Genomic DNA, 10,907 nt, shown 5'->3' with positions numbered 1-10,907 from the left:
AGAGGTTTTATTTCCTAACACCACGAGGCGAGTACAAAATAATGAGAGAGAGAAGAGCGAAGACAAGGGAGGTAACTCGGGAGTCTTCCGTACCGCTAATAACCAGCCAACACTATTGGCGAATGGATAACTGATTTAGCAGTTTGGTGAAACCCAGGAACACAGTTATGATGACAAATCAAGGATCTTTATCAGAAGGAACTAGCATTTATACAAATAATCAACAAATCCTTGCATAGCTAAGGGACACAACTCTACAGTAAACACAAGTTTCATTTTCATGCTGGGCCTGTCTCCCAAAGAGATCTTATTGCTAAGGTGATTGTTACTCCCATCCTTTAGGTTAGACTTGTGATAATTGTAGCTACATGATCGATTTGTGGAAAGGGCCCTCGTCTGAACAAATATCAAATATTGACAATTGCATGGGGATCAGGCAGTTCTTGCATCTAGCAACAACAAGGACACTTAGTCCACAACAGGTTTTGTTCACATGTAAGGTTTGACATATCTGACGGCCTCCGTGGTCTAGTGGTATAGCGTCCGCTCTATTAGCGGAAGGTATGGGGTTCGATCCCCGACTGCATCATGCCAAAAGATGTTAAAAGATTGTATTTGTTGTTACCCTGTCTGGCACTCGGCGTTAAGGGGCTAAAACAAGGACTGGTCGGCTCGGAGTGTTAAACTGTGGCATGCTATCTCAGTGAGATAGCACTATAAATCGGCATCAGTCCAGCCTAGTACAAGCAGCCACACAAACACACACACGTACATGCATGTCGCTATATAAGTGCAATAATCTTGGACACAACGTTAAACCCCATTTCACCTCACCTTACCACCGCCATTTCTACAAAGGGTGAACATAGTGAGTTCAATCCAAGTACTATGAAGCTGAATTCCAATCAAAGGTGTGTGTCATATATATATACTGGTAAGTACACTATGCCCTAAAACGGAGGGATAGTGGGAATCACCAAGGCATATCCTCTAATCTGGAAAGATATGATCATATCTGCTGGGAAGTAGGTGATCAATTCTAATGGGTTCAAATGGTTGGTGTGATGAGATTGTGGTGCAGTAGGTTGTTAAAAAAGTTCAGGGGTCAATTTCAAAATCTGCATGTTGCAGTCAACATCGCAAATGTAGGGTAAAAACCTCCTCCGTTGGCCAGACATGCAGACAGTCTTCGAGGTATGCTTCTGATGAGAGGAGTGTTCGTGGAGAGAGGTGGGTGGATTTGGTGATGATGTACACGTCTGTCAATGACATTCCAGACATATTCAAATGACAATGGGGGAAAGGTCAGGACTGAGAGCCGGCCATGAAAGATGAAACGTCGCCCAACACGTGCAAATGGCAGCACTACGAGTGGTGCAATGATGTTGTCCCGATATAATAGTGTTAGTATGGACACTATGGAGCACAGTTCGGCCAGTCATTGTGATACCGCCCCATACCATTATGTACCCACCCACACAACTATCATGCTGTAACGTCCATAAGACGCTCATTAGGACATCTCCAAACTTGATTCCTTTCGGTCATGGAAGTCGAGAGTGATTTGTCAGAACACATGACATTGGCCCAACATGGATCATCCCAGTGCTGATGATGCCTATGATTCAAATGACGTGCAGTAAGTTGTGGGATTACAAGTTTACATCGTGCACACAAATGCCATCTGTGAATACTGTCTGGGCATGTACTCTTACATCAGCGGCCTGTTGCAACCGGTCCTTATCTCAGTGGCAGTGTGCAGCTTATTTCTTAAAGCCATCTTCCTCACTACGGTAATCTGTTCTAGGCTGGAGTTGTTGCCTTGGGGACAGATGGCTTTGATAGTGTGTGCTAGGGAGGACATCAGATTGAGGAATCAGAGCAGAAACAAGACATGAGTAGTGTATTTAAAGTAGGATATATCTTTGTCCCACCCATGAGCACCACACATGAAAACTCGGGTTTATTTCACCTCTATTACATGCACTCAAGTGAAACCTTGTCACCTGTCCCCAAAACCAGAGACCACGTACAAACACCCACCCTGGTCTCTGCACCTGTATATGGTCTCTGCACCTGTATATGGTCTCTGCCTGCACCTTTTTCTGTTGTATCCATCATATGACAAGTCTTGAGCAGGTTCCAATGTTTTTTCAGGAATGTTACAGTCATGCATAGCAGTTAAGATGGCTGACAAGAATCTGGAATAGCTTATAGATGGCCTAGATTGTATGGATATAATCATAAAACCCGCAACTGTCGTTCGGAATACCCCGTGTTAAATATTTCGTGGTTGCATGATTAGAAAACACATTCCGACTGTCACTTTCATGATCTGGTAAGCGACGCTCTGATTGGTTGGATGAAAGGTCATTCTGACGTGACCCTTAATGGGATGTCCTCAGATCTTTGTTTAGCATAGCGAGAACTAAGATCTGATTTTAATGAGATTGGGCTGACCCCAGCAAGCGCATGTGTTATATCACACATGAAGTTCCATATATGTAATGCTTCCCGCTACTTCCCCTACACCACTACATGCGGCTTGCCTGCATAGCATAAATACCACATACACAAACAAAATAGTTAAAAATAGTAGTTTTGATGCCATTCATAGTGGCCAAACAATGGCATTGTGGGTACTGCCTTGTTGGTGAGTGATTAGGGTGCGTCAGTTGTAAACGTGTGAGAGTGTGTAGGTGAGTGTGTGGGTGGGTGAGTGGGTGGGTGTGTGTGTGGGTAGGTGTGTGTGTGGGAGAGTGTGTTGATGGGTGTGTGGGTGGGTGTGTGGGTGAGTGTGGGTGGGTGAGTGTGTGGGTGAGTGTGGGTGGGTGGGTGAGTGTGTGGCTGGGTGTGTGGGAGAGTGTGTGGATGGGTGAGTGTGTGAGTGTGTGGGTGGGGGTGGGGTGTGTGTGAGTGTGTGTGTGAGTTTGTGAGTTTGTGCGTGAGTGAGTGGGTGAGTGTGTGGATGTGTGTGTGGGTGTATGGGTGAGTGTATGGGTGTGTGTGTGGGTGAGTGTGTGGATGTGTGGGTGAGTGTGTGGGTGAGTGAGTGTGTGGGTGAGTGAGTGGGTGGGTGTGTGTGTGGGTAGGTGTGTGTGTGGGAGAGTGTGTTGATGGGTGTGTGGGTGGGTGTGTGGGTGAGTGTGGGTGGGTGAGTGTGTGGGTGAGTGTGGGTGGGTGGGTGAGTGTGTGGCTGGGTGTGTGGGAGAGTGTGTGGATGGGTGAGTGTGTGGGTGAGTGAGTGTGTGAGTGTGTGGGTGGGGGTGGGGTGGGGGTGAGTGTGCGTGTGAGTTTGTGAGTTTGTGCATGAGTGAGTGGGTGAGTGTGTGGATGTGTGTGTGGGTGTATGGGTGAGTGTATGGGTGTGTGTGTGGGTAAGTGTGTGGGTGTGTGGGTGAGTGTGTGGGTGTCTTGTGAGGTGGGCACCTCATCAATGCATCTTCCTGAGACAAGGGAAATAACTGACTATAAAAGTCCTGCGATTTTGGAATTATATATAACAAGTCTATGAATCAATGTGCTCACATGATCTGATACACTTCGTAAGATATGACCAATTTTATTAAAATATAGATTGTGATGTAAGAGTAAAATCCAGAAAATCAAGCCTGGTTCGGCAAGGGTGGAAAAGGGTGGTGACTTTTACAGTCAGTTAATTCCCTTGCCTCTAGAAGATGTCATCAATGATGAAGACTGCATGTCTCACCTGGCCTAGTGTGGACACCAAAAGAAAGGTAAAGTAAATCAATGTCTTTTTCATTTTATTACAATTTTTTATACAATCAAAATCTTACATCGGAATTGATTGATGATATTTAAAGTTTAGTGCACTGACATGATGGATAATGCTGCTGTAGTCATGAATTAGTGGATATTTAATTTGTTTTCAGTCCCTGTCAGAAACACCTTATGTAGGACTGTACATTACTGAACACAACCCAACTGTGAGTGCCAATGATGAATGGTGTCTATGGTGGTGTGTGGCACACTATCAAACACACTGATTGTTAGTTTATACAGCACCACAAGGCATGAAGCTCACCTGCACCACAAGGCATGAAGCTCACCTGCACCACAAGGCATGTAGCACACCTGCACCACAAGGCATGTAGCTCACCTGCACCACTAGGCATGTAGCTCACCTGCACCACAAGGCATGTAGCACACCTGCACCACAAAGCATGTAGCTCACCTGCACCACAAGGCATGTAGCTCACCTGCACCACAAGGCATGTAGCACACCTGCACCACGAGGCATGTAGCTCACCTGCACCACGAGGCATGTAGCTCACCTGCACCACAAGGCATGTAGCTCACCTGCACCACAAGGCATGTAGCACACCTGCACCACAAGGCATGTAGCTCACCTGCACCACAAGGCATGTAGCTCACCTGCACCAAATGTCATGTAGGACACCTGCACCACAAAGCATGTAGCTCACCTGCACCTTTCTGATCATTAAGATCATGTCAGCAGCTACTAGTCCGATGACAGAGTCTACAAAAACTTCTACTAGTCAAATTAAATCAGTTTGTACTCACTACAAGCCCAAAAGCTGAAACTGAAGACACAGCAGTGTCTGCACAGCCATTGACTTTACTTGTACATTAATTTGCACATCTATAATAACACTGCGAAAAGGTCCATGATTGCCATGGCAACAACAGTATGCAGTGGGGTAGCCTAGTGGTGAACGTGATTGCTGATCAAGCCAAAGGCCTGGGTGTGATTTCACGTGCAAACTGTGTGATGCTATTTGCAGTGATATTGCATATATATTGCTAAAAGTGACGTCTGGTTGAATAATCGGACACAAAGGACAGTTTCAATTAGGTTGCTGTGGCAGTCATGTCTTAGAATCTAGATCAGAATCATAACAGCAGATGTTAGGGACTCAAACTTTCAGTTTCACTAGCCCATAGGTTTCCTAGGCTATACCAAAGATAGAGGATAGGTAAATAAACAGGGCTATGTGATTGTGGAAGGCAACAACAAATGAAATATACACGCCATGTACATATTTGAGCATATGGTATCATTCTCTTTATTTTTTTCTTTGAGGAATTCAATATGTTTTAACTCCCTTCAGTCCAGTTTAGTGGCGATTTTTATATCAATAGACAAATAGACATAGTAGACATTTATTTTCAATTGTTCTGCATATCTCAGTACCGGCATACAAATAATAATAATATTTAGATTTTACTAGATTTTGTAACTTTTCCTGCATTACTCCTTAATGCATCGTCTCTCATCAAGTCTCAGCACTGCTTCTAGACAATCTTCCCAGGCATCAAAGTCCCAGCGGCACTCCAGGAGCCACTCTCCCGTCCACTGGGACTCCTCGGAGGTGTCATTAGCTGAGTCGCTAGACAATCCCGGGCATTGTGGTACGAACCTAGGCCTTGCGCAGACCCAAGCAAGATGGCTGACCGTCTGTTAGGGGTAGTGCCTTCCACTGGCTCAGGTGTCCACAAAAGGGACATGATCTGGTCGCACCCTACGTCAATGCCACAGGTTAGCGTGCTGGATGAGGATTTTTCTCGACTTACCCTCTCACCAGCTCTTAAGGTGCTGAGATTAAGAAGGGATGATTTTCCCTTACATGCCTCTGGGGTAGCAGACCATGCTCACCACTTGGATGAGGATGGCAGTCTTGTTCAAGCTGAGAACCATTAAGATCCCTGACAGCCATTTCAGGCAAATTGACCTTGGGTCTCTTGAGCTGAGATTACCACCGAGACAGCACTTAAGGCTCTGGAACATGTATCCCAGAACCTTGGCCAACTTGCACCAAAGTCAGGGAACTATCGACCCAAGGGCTGATCCCTCAAGGACAAGCTGCCACCGACCAGCATTCTTTTGTGGCAAAGGACAAGGCTCCTATATTTATCCCGTAGGGGGAGTTCCCAGGGTAGGAGCGGGTACCAGAGGAAGAATCATTGACCAAGTGGACAATCACGAATGGGATCTCCCACCTCCAGTTGGCCCAATAGTCAACACACCAGTATTTGGGAGACTAGGACTGAGGAATTGGATTGGTATGGCAAACACTCTCAACATCATAAGGTACAAATTTCGCCTCAGCCTGAGGTAATTCCCTCCACTGACAGTGGCACCAGAGCCGTACGTGGCTTTACAACATCATTTGTTGGGGACCCCCATACAGGCCTTGATGGAGAAAAACGCCACAGAGGTTGTGCAGACCCTAGAGTTAACACCGGGTTTTACTCTCCCATTTTCCTCGGCCCCAAGCGTACTTTTGTCTCATAACCTACTCAGGGCCGGCATCAATGCTTACAACTCCCTGATCAGTCTCAACTTGCAGGATGCTTACCTGCGTGTGCCTCTCCACCTCAGCAAGTGATAGTTCCTCAGGTTCAAGTTCAATGGTATCTACTACCAGTCGGTGGTCCTACCATTCAGCATTTTAGTGGCCACATGTTTTTTAACCTGCTTTACCAAGCTATTAGGCGTCTATCTGCACCTGAGGAACATTTGGTTTGAGTCAGCTCAGGACTTGACAATCGGGATGGTTGCAATTACACTAAATTCAACAGTTCCTGGCTCCTTACATCAGGTGACTGGAACCGTCTGTATCTATTGTTGTACCGGCCCATCTCAAGACTCACCACAGTTGGTGGAGGGCAGAGTCGAAAGTCTTAGGAGTGAGTAAGTTGGGTTTAACGCCGCTTTTAACAGTATTCCAGTTATATCACGGTGTGTCAGCTTAGCCCAAAGTCATGCAGGTCTCAGACCACTTCGGTGAAACCCACAAGCACGGGTATGGTGCTGACAAACCTAGAAACATAATCGGGGCGAACCGGGATTCGAACCCACAATCATAGGTTTCTGGCGTGCCCAAGTGATGCAACTCTGCACAGCGAATCGCTGTGCCTTAGACGACTGGGCCACCCATGGCCCCTTAAAAGTCTTGGGAGGTGTCTCCTGAACAAAGCTATCCCAAACGTCCCACCTATTCATAGATGCAGGGTTGGGGTCCGCATCAGCATCAGCAACCTAGAGTTGGAGGTGCTCATACTAGTGACAACACACTGACTGGCGTGCCTTCGAAACTCCCAACTCAGATCAGGGGACCACTCACTCACACTCTCTGCTGAAACGGACGTTCAGGTTTTTCACCCTGGTGGATCCACTGAGTCTGCACTGCTTGGTTGTCGGAATGTGCTAGCAGACGCCAATCCAGGGCAGACATGCTCTCGACATCACTCGTGAATGCTTGGAGCGGGGTATGCACGAAGCGGTCTACCTTGGGTTATGCCGGGATTTTATAGCTTAAAACCAGTTGCCAGGAAAACCCATTCTTTCACTATCCCACCATTAACTTCCATCATGGGAGTTGAAGACAAGGATGAACACTACTGAGTTTTAATCAACCGCTACAAGACTATGCATAATACACGGAAACAGTTGTTTATCACTGTTTAAGAAACGTGCATGACAGAAGTAAGCCGAAATGTTGTTTCCTTATGGTTGCCAGCTATCATCCTTCAGGCCTATGACATTGCTAAGGCCTACGAGATTGCTAAGGCCTATGAGATTGTTGAGGCCTACGAGATTGCTAAGGCCTATGAGATTGCTGAGGCCTATGAGATTCGGGATTGTTGAGGCTTACGAGATTGCTGAGGCCTACGAGATTGCTAAGGCCTATGAGATTGCTAAGGCCTACGAGATTGCTAAGGCCTACGAGATTGTTGAGGCCTACAAGATTGCTAAGGCCTATGAGATTGCTGAGGCCTATGAGATTGCAGAGGCCTACGAGATTGTTGAGGCCTACAAGATTGCTGAGGCCTATGAGATTGCTGAGGCCTACGAGATTGCTGAGGCCTATGAGATTGCTGAGGCCTATGAGATTGCTGAGACCTACGAGATTGTTGAGACCTACGAGATTGCTGAGGCCTATGAGATTGCTGAGGCCTACGAGATTGTTGAGACCTACGAGATTGTTGAGGCCTATGAGATTGCTGAGACCTACAAGATTGTTGAGACCTACGAGATTGTTGAGGCCTACGAGATTGCAGGGGCCTACAAGATTGTTGAGACCTACGAGATTGTTGAGACCTACGAGATTGTTGAAACCTACGCGATTGTTGAGGCCTACGAGATTGCTGAGGCCTACGAGATTCCTGAGGCCTACGAGATTGCTGAGGCCTATGAGATTGCTGAGGCCTACGAGATTGTTGAGGCCCACGAGATTGCTGAGAGCTATGAGATTGCTGAGGCCTATGAGATTGCTGAGGCCTACGAGATTGCTAAGGCCTACGAGATTGTTGAGGCCTACAAGATTGCTGAGGCCTATGAGATTGTTGAGGCCTACGAGATTGTTGAGGCCTACGAGACTGCCTGCTTCTGAACTGAACAGCACCTTTTAATTCTTCAGCAGGACCAATCACCTTCACTTCTGTCAAAGGTAAGCAGTAAATGCATTAATGAGTAATGCAGGATAAGTTACAACATTGTGTTGATGCATGCAGAGGGCAGTAATGAGAAAAATGATAATTATCAATGTATCAATGTAGCAGTTTAAAATCTTGGACAGACAACACACCATGACGTCAGCTCACTTGAACCTCTGGTCCATGAGAACATGAAAGGGAAGCTGGTACACACGCATTATACCGGACACCTATCTGCCATGTTTGTTTGATGCTACTAATAAAGCCACCTATTACAGCATCACTATTTGAAAAATAGGGCGATAAATCTCAAAATATGCAGAAATAATTACCCTGCTTGTGTTTGTATGGTTTAATATGATTAAACCTTGAAATTGAATATCAAAGCGATGCATAAACATCGAAAATTGGACATCAACATCAGAAATAGAAGTTCCATAATGGCGTGCGACAATTTCATCAGTGACATCCATCAGAGCCAGATTTCAGCGAACACGTTGTATTTTGTATCTACTTTTGTAAATAAAGATTTCATTTACTTATGAAAGCATTTAATGGGCGATCATTTTCAATTTATCTTTCCTTCACAGATAGCCTTCACCTCTATCTGCAACAGTCATGCTGGTGTATAAATAGTACATCTTTTCGCCTAAACAATGATCTATATATTGCAATGTCCGGGAATGTTCAATGATTCAATGATACATCAGGGATGACCACGACTGATTATATTGTATAGTTAACCACTTGATAGCCGTTCAAAGCAAGGTGGTGAGGTCAGCTGATTGTTCATTCAAGGTCGCTTTGTTGACGTTTTGCAATCGGTACTGAAAGTGATGCCCTTGATGTTTGTATATCACAAATGAAGTAGATTTTCATTGTACACGTACCCATATCTATGTTGTAGTGTCACCAAGCAGGCTACATCATATGCATGCATTGTAGTACAACGGCTAGATGATGCGGTATGCGAAATGTGAAGGTATTATGCAACATAAAGTTGCCAGTAGCCTAAATGTTGTGAATTTAGAGAGAGACACATGTGAGTATTGATCAGGATATAACTGAGAGAAGTGAGAAATGTTCTCAAGAAATTGTTAAAGAAACAGGCACTGAACAATTCAGTCATCAACTAGATATCTTACTATAATGTTCAAAATAAAGAAATGGAAATCACTTAAATCTATCACTGATATTTAAGGGTTAATTAGTGCATATTTTATAAAAAGATTTGTGTTGGCTGGTTCCAAATACTACCATAATTATCTTTTAATATGATAAATAAAAATCTATATTTTTGTGGTCTTTTTTAAATTTTAAAAATTAGAAATTTATAAGAAAACATTCAGACACAGAAGACCCTATATATAAGTTTAAATACATATTCAAGGGTACTTATACCAACTGAATCTTTTCATCCTATAAATTAAAACAATACATCCATACTACCGGGTAATGTTCAATCTCTATAATTATGATTGTATTAACATTGCAGTGTCTACATCCAGTTTGCCTTGACAATCAGCAGATGATTGTAACACAGATAAAGTTCATTCTAAATTTTCATCAGGCTTTGCTTTTTATGTGTTTCCATATTGGAGACTGATGATTCAAATTCCCACGTAAACAAATTATTAATGTTATTCTTTTTTCTCTTCACACCAACAGATATCTGCATTGCATGATGACTGTTATTGTTTTATTTGATATCTTGGTATACTTGTACATGTATACTAGTATTAGATTACACATGCATTCATTTTTAAGAGTCATTATCTGTTGCAGAACTGCATGTTATGTCAATAAAGATAAGAAACATAAAAAAGGACTCTAGTAATCTTTCATGTTTGAAGAACCAATCAATTCTTTGTGGAAACATTTAATTACTTACATGAGTTAATTTGACCTTCGTAATATCAAAATAGATCGTAATTAAGATGAGGAGATTATATTAAGGAGTCTGATTCATTTCAGTCTCATTCATCTGTCTACATCCAGTCCTATTTTTCAGGCAATTTGCATATTCAGTGATCGCTCGCTATTGCGCTCTTCGATAAAGCGCTACTTCGGTTATTACGCGCGGTAACGCATGGCTCCCAAAATTTATGTACACTTTTAATACTGAGAGTTTTACACAGACATGATTGTATTGTTGTTCGTTGTTTATTTGCACATAACGCTTCTCATTGCATAATCAACGGTTTATCGCTGAATGGAGTTCTAATAATCTGTTTGAAAACATCCGCGGCAGGTCCCGGAAATACGATTGTTCTACTAGTTAACTTTCACACTATACATCCTTTGATCTTAGAAGCGCATGCAATAAAAGAGAACCACAAGTGAAGTTTATATTCTTAATTAGTGGGCAATCAAATTTAAGGCTAAACTGTCACACACATGTAGTTGCTGTCACAACACGGCGGTCATTCATTTCGTAATCGCGCTTTCGTAACATCGCCTGTTTTTTCCCCGTAGTTATAACAAGC

General features: G+C 43.8%; 1 protein-coding gene across 1 annotated transcript; it reads left to right on the top strand.

The window, feature by feature from the left end:
* The first annotated feature begins 7,613 nt into the window (after positions 1 to 7,613).
* Positions 7,614 to 8,378, top strand: LOC124137431. Its single transcript, XM_046503713.1, has one exon. It carries the CDS (start codon positions 7,614 to 7,616, stop codon positions 8,376 to 8,378), a length of 765 nt encoding a protein of 254 aa, XP_046359669.1.
* The last annotated feature ends 2,529 nt before the right edge of the window (positions 8,379 to 10,907 follow it).

The sequence above is a fragment of the Haliotis rufescens genome, unplaced genomic scaffold (assembly GCF_023055435.1).
Source record: "Haliotis rufescens isolate VD_foot unplaced genomic scaffold, xgHalRufe1.0.p SCAF_80, whole genome shotgun sequence".
Classification (NCBI taxonomy): Eukaryota; Metazoa; Mollusca; class Gastropoda; order Lepetellida; family Haliotidae; genus Haliotis; species Haliotis rufescens.
This window is presented reverse-complemented; position numbering and strand designations above follow the sequence as displayed.